Source organism: Poecilia reticulata, chromosome 4, assembly GCF_904066995.2.
Source record: "Poecilia reticulata chromosome 4, P_reticulata-male-v2, whole genome shotgun sequence".
NCBI classification, from domain to species: domain Eukaryota; kingdom Metazoa; phylum Chordata; class Actinopteri; order Cyprinodontiformes; family Poeciliidae; genus Poecilia; species Poecilia reticulata.
The window spans coordinates 24892420-24908314 of NC_088833.1; the positions used below are offsets into that span (position 1 = coordinate 24892420).

General features: G+C 42.0%; 1 protein-coding gene across 3 annotated transcripts in view; it reads left to right on the forward strand.

Annotated features, from left to right (window-relative positions):
* usp24 (ubiquitin specific peptidase 24) overlaps positions 1-14388 on the forward strand; it is a 39155-nt gene extending 24767 nt beyond the window's left edge. For all 3 annotated transcript variants that reach the window (XM_081606540.1, XM_081606541.1, XM_017304535.2), the window contains 20 exons: positions 4-123; positions 1003-1217; positions 1741-1865; positions 1958-2099; positions 3261-3411; positions 3499-3594; positions 3683-3786; positions 3889-4002; positions 5478-5685; positions 5787-5876; positions 6029-6131; positions 6220-6338; positions 6425-6538; positions 6625-6690; positions 6776-6842; positions 6940-7018; positions 8243-8318; positions 10022-10108; positions 10232-10342; positions 11837-14388. In XM_081606540.1, the coding sequence (XP_081462666.1) occupies positions 4-123; positions 1003-1217; positions 1741-1865; positions 1958-2099; positions 3261-3411; positions 3499-3594; positions 3683-3786; positions 3889-4002; positions 5478-5685; positions 5787-5876; positions 6029-6131; positions 6220-6338; positions 6425-6538; positions 6625-6690; positions 6776-6842; positions 6940-7018; positions 8243-8318; positions 10022-10108; positions 10232-10342; positions 11837-11899 (2250 nt within the window). In that variant the 3' untranslated portion in view covers positions 11900-14388. The remainder of the gene's footprint in view (positions 1-3; positions 124-1002; positions 1218-1740; positions 1866-1957; positions 2100-3260; positions 3412-3498; positions 3595-3682; positions 3787-3888; positions 4003-5477; positions 5686-5786; positions 5877-6028; positions 6132-6219; positions 6339-6424; positions 6539-6624; positions 6691-6775; positions 6843-6939; positions 7019-8242; positions 8319-10021; positions 10109-10231; positions 10343-11836) is intronic.
* Positions 14389-15895: the final 1507 nt, after the last annotated feature.

Here is a 15895-nt window from a genome sequence, read left to right on the forward strand (position 1 = left end):
CAGAGAACCACAGTGAAGAGGACATGCATCAAATCTCTACCCAGCGTTCTCTGTATCCACCTCATGCGATTCGGCTTCGACTGGGAAAGCGGGCGATCCATAAAATACGACGAGCAGATCAGGGTAAGAAGATTATTTTATTTTATTTTATTTTTTACTTTAAAAAGGCGTCTTAGACTTTAAAAAAGAAAAGAAAAAACTTCTTTTGATTTTACCACCGGAAATCTTCAACTTGAAATTTTTGGATCCTTAAAATGTCTTAAATTTGTGTATATTAAAAATGTTAAACACGGATCTTAAATTTTTGTCGTGGTAGGATTATGTAACCTTCTTTATTTTTCTGTCAGGCAAAAGTTTGAGTCACCCACAGACATTTTTATTGCATCCTGTGACTTAATGTTGTTGAGGCTACCGCTAATTAGTTGCTAATATCCCATGTTAGCTAGCTAACTTCTTTTTTGCATCTATCATGGATAAGTGCAGATTTCTTGCCACCGGCTCTCTTCTGTTGCCAGCCCATGCAATGCTAAGTGCATTCTGTGCAAAAAGCTTGGCACTACGGGGGTTAAGCCTGTAGTGTGAGAAGAACTAATCTGCTACCTGTAGTGACAAGCAGACCGCAGAAATATCACGGTTTTGTGCCTGTGGCGTGGCTACAGCTTCCCAGGAAACTCAGTGCTGCTACTACTGGCACTGATCTAAAAGCAGATTTTTGTGCGACACAAACTCTGAAGTCAGAGATGTGACACCTATTAAACACGATGGTCAAGCACCTGTTGAAAATTTTTATTTCAACAAATAATGGAGAGAAATACAGCTGGAGGAGGAGAAAAGGAGGAGGAGGAAGAAGATTAAAAGCAATTTTAATCGTCACCTAATGTCGTCACCTAAACGTCTCCGTCTTAACTTTCACTCATGACGGTCTTAAAAAGTCTTAAAGTTGAGTTGGTGGAAGCTGCAGAAGCCCTGCTGCTCTGTGACCCGGCTGTGTGTGCCTTCCAGTTCCCCTGGGTGCTGAACATGGAGCCCTACACCGTGTCCGGGATGGCCAGGCAGGACTGCAGCGGGGACGCGGCAGAGGGACGAGGCGACGGCTCCTCGGGAGGATCCCCCAGGAAGAAAGTTACAATTTCAGAGAACTACGAACTCGTGGGCGTTGTGGTCCACAGTGGCCAGGCGCACGCTGGACACTACTACTCCTTCATAAAAGACAGACGGTGAGGCTCTGGTGGTGGCAGAGTTTAGAAAGTCCCGCCTGAACGCACCGTCAGCGTTCGTGTGGGCTGCTTTAGGTTGTAAACCTCTCCAGATGTTTGGCTCTGGAAGACAAGAACGCTGATTGGGGTAGTGGATGATAACGAGGCCACAGATGGCTGAGGATTACATGCAGATCCTTTTAAACATGAGTTTGTCTTAACCGTAATGACTTTTTCCATAAAACGAAGAAAGAGTTAAATCAAGAGACTAAAAACATTTAGCCAGAAACGACAAGTTTCTGCTAAAATATATATTTGACAGGGAAACATGTCATTGTGTTACAGTTAAAACGGTGTCAATAGTATGTGTCTACACGTATCATAGCAGTATAAAAAATAATAAATTTATACTGCTTTATGCATTAAGTAGTGCAATTAAATTATAATCAAATAATCAAATATAGTATTTTGATTTTGATTTGATTTCAGTGCAAAAAAAGACCTTGTGATTGTTTTTACTTTTTTATTATTTTGCTTCTTGCAGCGGAAACGCTCGTGGCCGCTGGTATAAATTCAACGACAACGTAGTGGAGGAGTTTGACATGAACGACGAGACTCTGGAGTACGAGTGTTTTGGCGGAGAGTATCGCCCCAAGGTCTACGACCAGTGTAAGTTTCTCCTGATCCTTTTCATTCGTTTTTTGTTTTTCAGTAGAACGTCTTATATGACGATAAATAATTTGAGGAAACCTGATTTTCAGCCAACCCGTACCCCGACATGCGACGGAGGTACTGGAATGCCTACATGCTGTTTTACCAGAAGATCAGCGACCAGAACTCGCCTGCCCTGCCGAAGAAAAGCAGAGTCAGCATCATGAGGCAGGAGGCCGAGGATCTTTCCCTGTGAGTCGTCGCCGTGGTTTCGCCGGTCGCCGTCGTAGCATTAGCCAACATTAGCCGCTCTGTGGTGCAGTGTTAGAGAGCTGTGAGGGAAGGATGACATGGCTGACTTTTACTTATTTTTCCTAATTTTATGACATTACAACCACAAGATAAAAAATAAAAAAGCATCTCCACTTGATTCTGCCGTCACCATGTTTCATAATGAGAAATGGTTATTGAGATTAAATTACACACAGATGGATGTGAAGGCAACTCGTTGCACCGTATTTTATTTAGAGGTGTCAGAGTAATTCACACGAAAGTTTTCAGTTTAAAACCTGACAAAATGTGCAAAAGTAACGACTTTCGCAAGGAGATGTGACTTTGAAGTTTAAATTGTATTTCCATCGAGGGGCATCAACAATTTTCTGCTCGTCTCCCAGACATTAAGCTGCTTAAAACTGCAAGAAATATTGTTCATATGCGGTAACTGTTACAGAAACATCCAATAAAGATTAGACAGACGAGAGGGGAAACGATTAATCGGATTAATCACGATGAATTGCGATTAATCAATTTTTGAAATAATTATTAGTAATTGATTAATCGTGAACTGTGATATTCAGACTTTAAAAAAAAGACCATTTGTAATTAAGTAATTAAGCCAAAACTGAAAAACAAATAAAATAAAATTTAATTCAAGATAACAAACAAAACCTTCTTTGTCAATAAATAAAAAAATTTTTGCAGAACTCTTCAGACGGCAGCTTTAGTTTCACCAGCTTCAAATTCTGTAAAAAAAACCCCCAGATAAAACATGTTGCTGTTTAGTTTTTAATCGGTTAATCCAAATAATAATCAACAGATCAGCTCTATGCTGTATTGATGCAGACAAAAGTGCTTTTCTGCTTATCTGCAAGTATTTTTAGCTACAATTAATCTAGAAAATAAAATATTTGTTTTCTTCTTCATAAAAGGAATGAAATTATTTATTTGCATTTTTAATGTAGTTTTGCTTTTGTATAAAATTAGCTTATGTGGCAAAATGAAATAAAATGAAAAATGTGCCCGTTTCTTTTAAAAAAAAAATCAGATTAATCATCAAGAGAGTTCGATTACTAAAATAATCGCTAGCTGTGGCCCGAGACACAAATGGCTTTTTTAATGCTGCATTGTTGCCAGGTCTGCCCCGTCCTCCCCCGAGGCCTCCCCCCAGTCCTCTCCTCGGCCCCCGAGGGCCAACAATGACCGCCTCACGCTCCTGACGCGCCTGGTCCGCAAGGGCGAGAAGAAGGGCCTCTTCGTGGAGAAGATGCCTGCCAGCATCTTTCAGGTGAGAAACGCCTCAGCCTGACGGGTCAGTCACGTCTGGACGTTTTATGGCGCTTACGCCAAGATTCCCTCTTTGTGCGTTTTGCAGATGGTCAGAGACGAGAATCTGAGGTTCATGAGAAACAGGGACGTTTACAACAGTGACTACTTCAGCTTCATCCTCTCCCTGGCTTCGGTCAATGCAGTCAGTGTCTAATGAGGAAAACTCCACAGTTACAGATTGTGAATAAAACTTAGTATTATACAATAATCAAAACCCCCTTTTTCCGCAGACAAAACTGAAGCACCAAGACTACCAGCCCATGGCCAAAGAAAGCCTCCAGCTGGCCGTCCACTTTCTCTTCCACACCTACTTGCACACCAAAAAGAAACTCAGGTAATCGACCGCCGGCACGTGCGGCAACGCGTTTCTGTCCAGAAGTAGAGGAGCGAGCGTAAGAGAACTCGGCGCAATTCACATTCAGCGCGTCTCCTGCAGGGTGGACACGGAGGAGTGGATGGCAACGGTGGAGGTGCTGCTGTCCAAGAGCAGCGAGGCGTGTCAGTGGATGGTGCAGTTCCTGGTCGGACCAGAGGGACGAGAAATCATCAGGTCGGTTACCGCCTGAGGAGGAGGAGGAGGAGGAGGAGGATGATGATGATGATGATGATGATGATGATGATGATGATGATGAGTTGTTCAACAGATCTTTATCAGACTAGGTGGTGCTAGAACACTTGTCCTTTCTTCAATGTTGTCATTTTAATTATTAAAATAATTTTGTAAAAGGCACTTAAAATTTATCCTGGTTTTGAGTTGATTTTAGTTTTTGTTTTATTACCCCCTGTGTTCATGTCCATATGGAGCCCTTCATCAGTGTTCACTCCTGTGGGTGTCTTGTAGAGCTGAGAAACTTCACATCACAATATACACGTTTCATTGATAATTATTGATTAGCTTTGTGTAATTTAAATATCAGAAATGAGTCCAAACTGATGGCATGATGACCTTTCCTGTTTTATCCTCAGTTTTGAGACACGGTGGCGAAACCTGAAACTGCTACTGCGGTAGTTACTCAACAGGTTGTTGCTAGGTAACCACAAGTTACTCAGCAGGTTGTTGTGAGTGAGTTAGTTGATGCCACCTAACTTTAGTTAGGTGGCATCTAACTAAAGTTAGATGATGCAGAGGCATCTAACTTTAGTTAGATGCCGCTTTGCGGACTTTAGTCCGCCGCTTTGCTGGCGGACTAAAGTCTTTCCTCTGCCTACATCCCCCAGAATGCTGTGCAGCTCTGGATTGGCATTCAGGGAATTTTCTGTATGTTGAATATTGACTATTAAATATCAACATCTATTGCAATATATATTATTAATTTATTGACAAGCCCTAGTCTTTAGGGTATATATACACATGTACAATTGTTCTTATTTGTTTTATTTGAACAATCTGATTTGTTTTTTAATGAGATAACTTCAAACACAAGTGTGTTTATTTTCTTATGAGTGTGTGTAAACTGGCAGTGACATTATAATCTGGAAGAGGCAACCAAAGATCTGCCGGCAGTTCCGCGTGCCGCGCCAGGTGCCCTTTTAAATATCTGTGCACACCACTGCAGACCGTTTACATCCGCCTCCTGCAGCTGTAGTTGACATGCCAACACGCTCAATAGAATACGAAATCCTCACTCTGTCTGCATCTGGAGTCGGAATGTAGCACTGGCGTCTCAAAATCGCTCGCGCGTGCGTGGCTCTCGCCTCCTGGTTGCCGATTGGCTGAAACAACAGGCCCGATCTCTGGAATGTAAACATCCGGAGCCGGAGGACAGTTTCCTGAAACACGGGGGGGGTTTTGTAGAGAAAAGCGTCAGGGGTTTGACCGTCCTACCTTGTAATCATGGGGTGATTGTTTTAGTCACACGCGCGATTGGCTGCTGAGCATCGCATGTTGAGGCGCCGGGAACGCCTTCTGGCAAACGGTGCCAGATTCTGGAATGCGTCCTCAAGGCCAAAAGCAGTAAAACAGAAAGAAGGAAGAAAAGAAGAAAAAAAGGGATTTCTGGCTGATTGCTGACGTCTCTGCTGCAGGGTTTGCCTGCTGGAGTGCAGCGTTCGGGAGGTGAGGATGGTGGTGGCGTCCGTCCTGGAGAAAACTCTGGAGAGCGCGCTGCACTTCGGAGACCCAGGCCTGGACAGCCTGACCGACGCCTTGCTGTCGCTGCTGGACAAAGACGTTCCTGAGAACGTGAAAAACTGTGCCCAGTACTTCAACCTCTTCAGTAACTTTACCCAGAGGGTAAATCTTTACTGCAGTGTGAACTTTGAAAATATAAGTGAGATAAAAAATAATAAAAATAAGGTCCTCACAGAGAGTTTTAAAAGTTCCTGTCTGTTCAGGGTTGCGGTCCCTGCCAGCTGCTGTTGAAGCACTCCGCCTACCGTCGGATGCTTATCTTCCTGTTGGGACCCAACAGGCAAAACAACCAGGTATTACTGTCGTTGGTAATTTCAGTTCTAAAATATTATGATGTTTGACATTTGCTCCAACTTCCTCTTCTGCTGCTGAGCGACGGAAGCTGTGTAAAATGTTTGGTTCAGGGTTGCAGTGCGTCCTAAGTTGACTCTTGTCGCTCTTCCAGAACCGGCGGTGGAGTCCGGCTCAGGCCCGGGAGTTCCTCCACCTCCACAGCAGCTTGGCGCTCATGACGCTGCACTCTGACCTCAGCCCCCAGCGGACCCTCGGTGAGCCACCATCTGGTTTTCAAATATCTACATTCCTTCGTCTCTCGTCGGACGGTCGGTTTTGATTCGTTTTGCTCCCCCTCCGTAGCTCCTGGGGGATCCAAGCTGCCCACGAGTAGCATCCACTCCTCCGGCCCCCTCCTCCCGCTGCACTCGGACATTCTTGCCTCTCTCTTCACTCCGGAGGGACAGCCTTACCTTCTCGAGGTTAACAAATCATATTTGACTTTGCTGAATTGATCCAGAAAGTGTGAAGCTCTCTTGACTGATGCGCTGCTGTTTTTCCCCTCCAGGTGATGTTTGCGATGCGCGAGCTGTCGGGGCCGCTGTCTCTTCTGATAGAAATGGTCACCTACTGCTCATACTGCAATGAGGGCTTTTCGCTGGGAGTGCTGCAGCTACTCAAGGTACGCAATCTTTAAAGAAAAATAAAAAGAAAGAAAAAAAATCTGACGCCAATTTAGTAAATATTGACGTAAAACCTTTAAAACAGAGTCAGATGGAGACGGCTCCGCCTCACGAGCTGAAGAACGTTTTCCAGATGCTGCAGGAGATACTGGTGAGCGTCACTCTCGTCACTTTCGTCACTTTCGTCGCCGTTTGGTTTTCGTCCGCGTTAACCTCCAGCTAATCCTTCATCTCAGGTTGTTGAAGACCCTCTGCAGTCCCAGAGGCTCAAGTACGCCTTTGAGTCGGACAAAGGCCTGTTAGGTAAGGAGGGGCGGTCCTGGTCTGTTGCCATTTTCTGGTTTAACGTCACGACGGAAAGCGTCGTAGGAAAAACTAACGCAACGCTGTCGCCTCTCAGCTTTGATGCACCAGAGCAACAATGTGGACAGCAGGCGCTGCTACCAGTGTGTGAAGTTCCTGGTCACACTAGCTCAGAAGTGAGTATGCAGTGGTTCAAGCTAATTATTATAGTTAGACAGATGTCCTCTTTTAAAAAAAAAAAAAGTTTAAAGACAATAGGGTAAAATTGGGGGTACCATGATTTCTTTTTTACTTGTGAGGAATTAGTTATTTTCCTGTGCACAGCAGCAGCTGATGGGGGCGATACTCAACTCTTTGCAATAGGGCTGAAGCAATTGGTTGTATTAATAGTGATTGAATTGATTTCTTAAAATAATTAAAATAATCGACAACTAATTTAGTCATCAATTAAATATCTGCAGGAGTATACAGACGCTAAAATGTGCCATTTTCTGACAAAAACAAAGCCAACACTCCCAGAGCAGTCATTAAGCCAAAACTGTACAAAAAACATAAATATGTTCTACCATATTTACCATAGTTTTAGCTCATTTAAAATATGTCAAATTCTCCTTTGGGCACCTCCAGTTATTTATATATATTCTCAAAGGGTTTATTTAAGTATTATTTCTTATTTATTCAGCTGCGGATGCGTCCTGTGCTCCATTATTGCATTTTAGCCTATAAAATGTTTTTTTTCTTATTTAGAAAAACTATAAAGTTATTTCTTTATTGCACTTTTTTTGTTTACATATTTTTAATGGTGTATAAAATGAGATTAGGTGGTTAAATGAAAACTGCAGAACTTTGTGTCGCATGTAGTATGTGGTATTTTCTTTGGCCTTATATTAAAAATGACGTAAAACAATTTTGCGAGGCGTGAAGCCATAACTTTTTTACAATGTCTGCACATCTTCATAAGTGTAACCAGCCGCTGATTTACTGTAGTGTTAAATAAACAGCATTCATCACGTCTATTGGCTCCCTGATCATCATCCTCCATCTCATTTTGCTACATTAGCATTAGCATTAGCTCGCACGGAAAAAGAATCAAAATTAACCAGTGGAGGGAAAAAACATCCCCAATTGAATGAATAATACTTTTCATTAAGTCACTAGTGTCATGTTTTTTTGACGAAGAAGTTCCTGGATTATTATTATTATTATTGTTATTATTGTTAAGTGTTTTTCAAGAAGTTCCAACAGAAACAGACCCACAGCATCACAGATCCTCCGCCGTAGCTAACAGTACTTTTCCACATATTTAACCAGATCTACCTTTGCTGCTTGTTACTTGTCTTGAATTATTTTATATGAAACTGTATCTGAGTGTCCATTTGTTATTTCGTTTTTTTACACAGGTGTCCTCCAGCCAAAGATTACTTCAAAGATTTGTCTGGCCACTGGAGCTGGGCCGTGCAGTGGCTGCAGAAAAAGGCAGGCTTGTTGAATCATTCTTACAGAAAAGTACAATAATAGGATTTTTTTTTTTTTATTGCTCTGTTGGAATCTCTTCCATTTGTTGTGGTTTTGTTCGAAGCAAACAGGAACTGAGAGGAAACTTTTACATTAAACCAGTGGCTCCAACTCCAACTTTAGACTGATTCCTGCAAATTAAATCGAAGTTTTTCTTCCCTGAGCTTAAATAATTTCAGCTTAGGCGAATTAAAATAACTCATAGCAGCACATCATCCAGCAAGAATCTTTATCTTTAAAGATATATCCGACTCAACAGGAGAGTTTGCTTTAGTTGTGGCCCAACGCTGGCATGTTTCTCTCTGTTTTGCTGTGACTTATTGATGATTCATTTTATAACAAGGTACAGCGCTGGTGCAGTTAATGGCGTGTCGCTCCTTCTGCTTCAGACTGTTGGCGCTTTGCTTCGACCGTCATAAAATGCAGTGATTAGTTTTTTTTTCAGCGTGAGCAAAGCATTGAAGAGCTGCTGCAGTCGCTCTTATGCTGTGAATTTGATTGTAACGCATAAAAAGGTTTGGATTTAAAGCAGAAAACCGGATTTCATAAAAACAAAGAGTGGTGCATCGGCTATAAATAAGTTTTGCAAGACATAAACTGCCAAGACTGGTGGAGATCGTTGGGAAATGACTTCACGTCCTGATGGATTTAAAATAAGAACAAATTGCATCTTAAGAATGGGAGAGTTTTCCTCGACCTTGATGAGAGACGGCGGCACCGCAGCAGGAATTAAGTCGGGTCAGGAGGTTCTGGTACTGATCATTTTAAATATTAGTATAAAACTGTAAACGGGGTTCGTATGGGTTCTTGAAGACACTCAAATTTCAGTAATGTCCTTGAAAGTGCTTGATGTTCAGACTTCAGAGTTTTGTAATAAAGCCTAAATTTGGAAAGTGTTATTTACAGTAGAAGCCAGATATTTAAAGATAATAAAAATACTTTTTTTCCACTGTCTAAAGTTAAATAAGACCAAACTTCTCTTGTTTTTGGCTAGATAGAATCACCAAATTTATGGCTCAATGCCAGTAAACCGATCTGGAGCATCTTTTTATTTATTTTTTTCTTGAACCAGTCAGATGTAGAGAATGTGAGAGACATTTCAAAACATAAAATTTAGTTATATTTTACTTGTAGAATACAATCACAAGATATTATTAATAACAATCATAAATTATATCATAGTGAATAGAAACTATCTTTTTTTAATTCATTTGTATTGTTTTTATCTCCAAAATATGGTTCTGAAAAAGTTTGAAAATTTACCATAAAAATCCTAGAAAAGTGCTTGAATTATACTGTGGGAAAAGTGTATGAACCCCGTGTAAAACATTTTATTTTAGTTCTTTATATCTCAGTTTGACTTTTTTCTAAAAGCTGTCATTTGGATGTTTTTTTTTTTTTTTGTTTTTTGGACTTGTCTATATTCCAGTACTTGTTTCTTAGTCATATCTATCATCTCAGTGTGATGCACAATTTAGCTAAACATCCAGCAGCTGCTAATTTGCCACAACGTTGGGCGTCGTGCTGCGTTCAGGTCCCGCGTGTTCGCCTTTTGTGCTGAGATTATTTCTGCTTTAGTTGAAATGAAGCAGAGTTGTGCGCGAGAGAGAGAGAGAAAAATGTAAACATTAATGTATGAAATCCTTTTCTTTTGCTCGCTGCAGATGACTGAACATTACTGGACTCCCCAGAGTAACGTCTCCAATGAGACGTCCACCAATAAAACCTTCCAGCGCACCATTTCTGCACAGGTACTCACACGCATGACCGTACAAAACCTCATCAGCAGTCACACCTGCTCTTCTGCTGCCTTGTCAAACCCATGTCTGTGTGTGTGTGTGCGTGCGTGCGTGTGCGTGTGTTATCACCTGCAGGACACCTTGGCCTACGCCACGGCATTGTTAAACGAGAAGGAGCAGTCGGGCAGCAGCAACGGCTCCGACGGCAGCCCGGCGAATGAAAACGCAGAGCGCAGCCTTCGACAGGTAGTCATCATCATCATCATCATCAACAACAACCCTGCCGGCTGCTCAGAGCAGCGGGGCTCTGAAAATGACTCATGCTGTGACAGCGGCTCACATTCAGCTCACACAGCCAGGAAGAAGAGGGGAAACAAAGGAATAAAAATGGCTCAGCTCACTGGCTTCAGTGGAGAGATTAGAGGAGGCCGATTGTTTCCTCCTACGGTTGTTATTAGCCGCGGATTGAAAGCCGTTTTCTTTCTTCTGACTCTTGTCAGCATGCCTACACAGGATCGTCGGGAGGTTTTTTTCTTCCTCTTCTTTTGGTATGAATAGAACACACAATGAGTGGGTTGGATTGAAATTATAATCCTGGTGTCACTGCCTAGCTCCTGGAGGCTTTATTATTGTTTTTCAATTCTTGCCTTCAGAAATAGAAAAACGTATCCGCGCTCCTGGAAGTTTTAAGTTTTATTGGGGTTTGACGTGAAAGCGACTCAAAGGTGATTTTCAAAGACAATTCGTCACTAAGTCTGACACAGATAATTAATTGCATGATCAATTAAAATTAGCTCAATAATTTCGGTTCTGATGAGTTACGATTTTTGAAGGGCACTTTTGTTTACAGAGACTACAGAATCCGTTTTATTTGTGGTTTTTGGTTGTGTGTGGTTTTTATTTCCGTTTTATTTGTTTTTTGTTGTTTGTTGTCTTTTAATTTGAATATTTGACATGTTTTCCTCTTCCAGGAGGAGTGTTTTGTTCGAAATTAGAGTTTATTCTTCTGAGAGGGCAAACTTGCATTATTATGCTATGGTTAATGTATTACTAGAAAATGGCCTCGAAATAACAATATTATCATTTATTGCAATACTTTCTGGGACGATTTATCATCTAGTAAAATTCATTGTAACAGGCCTTGTAGTTGCGTTATTATGCCATTGTTCATATATTACTTGACAATTGTCTCAAAATAACAATATTATCCTTTTATCGCAATAATTTCTGGGGAATTTCATTGTCTGGTAGAATTTTTTTTAGTGTGTCAGACCTCATTGTTGCACTTTAATTAGAATTGGAGTAAAGCGGACTTTCACTTCATGCCACACCGCTACAGTTCTTGGTTGTAAATTTGTGAGATGTTACAGACAACCCTTAATCAACCTACTCTTCATGAGATTGTCATACAGCAAGAGTACGTCAGAGGCTTATTCAGTACCGCTGTAAAACAGACTGCTACAAGAATTCCTTCCTACCCAGAGCTACTAGCACCACTTTGAAAAACCTCAGATAATGAGCTACAGCATTTTAATCTCCCTTTGTGATGAACTATTATTTTTATTTAAATTAAACATTTCAAGATTCTACCTCACTGTCGGGCTCTACTTCAATCGGTCTCTACAGAACTCCGACTAAATACTTTAAAGCTGCAGAAATCAATAAATAAAATGTATGAATGCTTTATCGAATAAGTTGTTCTGTGAAGACGTTACATTTCTGCCTCCTTCTCTCCCGCAGGGCTCAGAGTCTCCCATGATGCTCGGCGATTCAAAGAGCGATCTAGAAGACGTGGACTCTTAACTCCTCCGGCTGGCGGGATGACTCCGGCGGCGGGGCGGCATCAGGTTCCAGGCGGCCGGGTCGGAACGGGCTGCGCTGTGCCTCCGATTGGACAGGACTCTCGGAACTCCACAGGAAGCCAATCAGGACACTTTTAACTCGGTCGCCAGGGCAACCAAGCAGCTGCGAATAAATCATGAATTACTTCCTGGCCAAGGCGACAAATTATCATTAAAACGGGGCACAACAGCCGATCGGGTCGGGAACAGCGCGCTCACGGATAACTTCAGTTTATCCTTTTTTTTTTTTTTTAATTCACTCGTAACGACGTGGAGTTGGAGGACGGGCTCGGGTGGTGTTTTAACGACGTTCTGCTCATGTTTGCCAATGTATTTTTTTTTTTTTTTTTTTTTTTGCGACGGGCTTTATTCACGTTGTAATTAAGTTTTTTTTTTTTTTTTTTTCCATATGTGTAATTTTCAGTGTAAGATAATATTTTAAAAGTCTTCTCCTCCACAGCCATGCAAAATGAAGGAGGCGACCGCTGGCGCTGCTCTAGAGCGCGCTCCCAGAGGAACTCACAGGCGCGCGCTTGTACAGAAACACCTCCACACTCACGAGCTCCTGGGAGGACGGGGCGGGTGGGGTTCAGTATGCACTTTATAGTCCAAGCCCAGGCTATTGTGATGTACAGCAGCACGGGTCAGTTCCTCCAGAGCCACTTAGCGCTATTCTCTTCTTCTGTTTTGTTTCGTTTTTAACAATGTTTGCAGTGCCACTTACTCAAGCCGCTCTCCCTGTGACTGGACCTTTGACTCCGGAGCCACAGTGGACCCCTGTGCGTGTCAGGATCAGGACAGATCTCAAACTAGCAGTGCCATCGTCAGCACTCAACCCAACCCCTCACATTTTGTATTTTTCTCTGCCCAGGACAGGGAACCTCACGTGCCGATTTTTATTTTCATTTTCATTTTTTTTTTTTCATCGCTACGTTTTTTTTTTTGTTTTTTTTTTTACTTGTTTCGGATCTTCAGCCTTATGCAACCTGATCTGGACAGGCCACTGGTGCCGACTGAAGGGGAAGCTCAGGAGCACGTTTTTTAATTTTTAATTTAATTTTATTTTTTATGTTTTACTGTTTTTGCTTTCAGGTGCCAAGGGGTTACACATCCACAAAACACACACATGCACAAGAAGAATGACTCATTCAGTTCGCTCACATATATGCGCATCAGTCCTTTTCACGTCGTCGTTACCAATGCTCTGGTGGCTTTCTTGGATTTGTTTTTCTTTTTGCTTTGCCTTTTTTTCGTCTGTCTGCCTTTCTAAACACTCACATGTAGCTTCTAGTGTTCACACTGCGTTACCTTCATCCCCCTCCCCCCCACCCCCCCTCAATCATCGGGAGTCTTAAAGTGCCTTATTCTCCCGATGTACACGCCATCCTCACATGTTCAGTCAACGCCTTGCTTCATGCGCGTCTCCTGTAGGAGCGCTACAGGGCTCGCTTCATCTCCACACCTGTCCCAGTCCGAACAGGGAAAGTTCACCTCTGTGTGTCGTGATAAAGGATATTTGTGAATGTAGCTGACGGAGGGGGGAGGGAGGGGAGAGGAGGAGGTGTACACAGGGTTCTGGTGATGGTATATATATATATAAAAAAAAGGTAATAATTTAAAAAAAGAAATGCTGCTTCTTTTCACTCTCTTCCCAGGCACTAGAAACTGGCGTAGTTTAGACGAACACCTTTCCACTCAGCTAGCTTAGCAGGTCAGCTATCAGCTTTAACAGGTCAATGTTTACAGTGTGAGGACCCTATGGTATGAGGCAATCATGCAAACTGACATTTCTGTTGAACTCACCGATGCTCCTCTGCGGCCTAAAACAGGAGGAAAACGCAGCTCGCGCCCCCACCACCCCACCCTCCTCTCGGTCTCATTAGTTGTGAATGTCACGGCGTGCTTCTTCGGCACGGTTTGCATGTGTGGTGGTGAAAGTTTGTGCTTTTTTTCTTTCTTCCCCCCCCCCTTCTTCTTCTTCTTCAGCGTGACGGAACAAAAAAAAATCAGCCCCCCGTGTTGTTTGCTGTGTGATTCGGTATCATTAGCACTTACTGGCACGAGCGAGGCCGCTCCGACTGCGCGGCTCGATCGCGAGGAAGCTGCGTTTGCAGTATTGTGCCAAGCGACAGCGTGGCCATGGCAACGCGGGCTGCGCCCAGCTGAGGAGTGCGTCTCGGGCCTCCTCGACACCAACACAACTACTTAAAGACAGGGCAGGGGGCTTTGAGACAAGGTCTTTTGTTTTATTGTGGGGAAGCAGGGAGGGACGAGCAAGTGCGTGGGGTTTGGGACTCGGCATCCATACGGGTTTTTACTGTGTTTTCGATTTTGAGAGAGTTCGCTTCCGACAACGCAGCAATCTGTAACGCATGTTAAAACTCGATTTTAATTTGTACATCAGAGTTTGATTAAGGGGAAATTTGATATAAAATAAACTGGAATGCACAACCTTTTGTAAACATGGTTTTCGTGCATGTCTGCACATCGTCCCGATTCTTCATCTGATGATCATGGAAGAAACGACGCTCAAGGTTTTATGCCAGGAGACACAAAGAGATCCTCTAAAAAGTTATGAAATTATCTAAATCCAACATCAAGTGTTCAAAACTATCCCATACTTTTCATTTTAGGCAGAAGCAACTATTCATTGGTTTGTACACTAAAGCAGACTTTTGTGCACCTACATCTGCTTTTAATTAAAACTTTTCAAATAAAGAATGAACACAATCATGTTGTTATTGCTGAAAACAGACTAAATCCTTTTCAGTTTTCTTAAATCGAGCCCAAAAGAAATAAATTTGTAACGTGCTTGGCTTGGTGTCGATAAGGAAAACATGCAAAACACCTTTGATGTTTTGGATTTACACTGGTTTATACATTCATTTCCTACACTATTTTTTTAATTAAAAATATTTCATTCTTAGCTTAATTTGATTTTTTTTAAATCATAATAAAACTAATTTTAATGATTAAAAAAAGTTATTTCTTGGCCTGAAAGCAAAGCCAAAAGAGAACGCAGGCTTTGCTTGTTTGACAAGATTACATCTTTTGCAAAAACTAAAATCTTACTCCAGCAATCCCGCAGGACGATGGCAGAGTGATGCTCTGGCACACTGTTTGCAGCATCATCAAATTTTTAATTCCTCAAAGAATTCTTGTGTCAAATTTGAGAGAAAATTGGAGAAATTTGCATCATGAAACAGGAAAAAGACCCCAAACCTAGCAGCTAATTTACAACAAAATTTAAAAAATAAATGGAAGCGTTGTGGCCTACTTAAAGTCCACACCTCAGCTCTATTGAAATGTTTCGTAACTTCCCATCTGTTCTCTTAACAAATCAAACTCCAGAAATCTCACCATATGATTATTAAAAGAAGACATGTAAAAAAAAAAAAAAGGTCAAATTACTCCAGCTGACTTTCTTGTAAACAGTTAAACATCCAGACTTGATTTCATTTCAGTTTTCAAACTCTAAAGACTATTCCTGTGTTTTATATCAGTACTTGTGACATAGTGACATCTTGTCAGTATCATTCCCCCCTTTCTCCCACCGCTCCCTGAAGTGAGAACCAAATAAATAAAAGGAGAACGAACATCACAGCGGCGGCGATGACAATCAATCAGCACTGTAACCGTCTGATGGAGCCGTGATTGAGATCCTGCTGAGTCACATCTGGAAATCAACACCGCTGGATTCAGGTGGCGCTGATTCCTCCTGCAGCTAATGTTGAGTTTCATGTTTCACCGTGGGAGGGGGAAAAAAAACTGCAATTATGGGTTGTTCGGCAGATTTTTCTCAGAACCTTTCTTTTGTTCGTTAGCCTGAATTTTGGTTTCCAAAACTTGTGAATCGCCTAGAAGAGTTCAGGAACAATCAAAGTAAGGATGTTTGGCCGATGCTATGCTGTCACTCAGACCTACAGGCACAAACCAACCAAAAAAGGTGAGTTAAAGG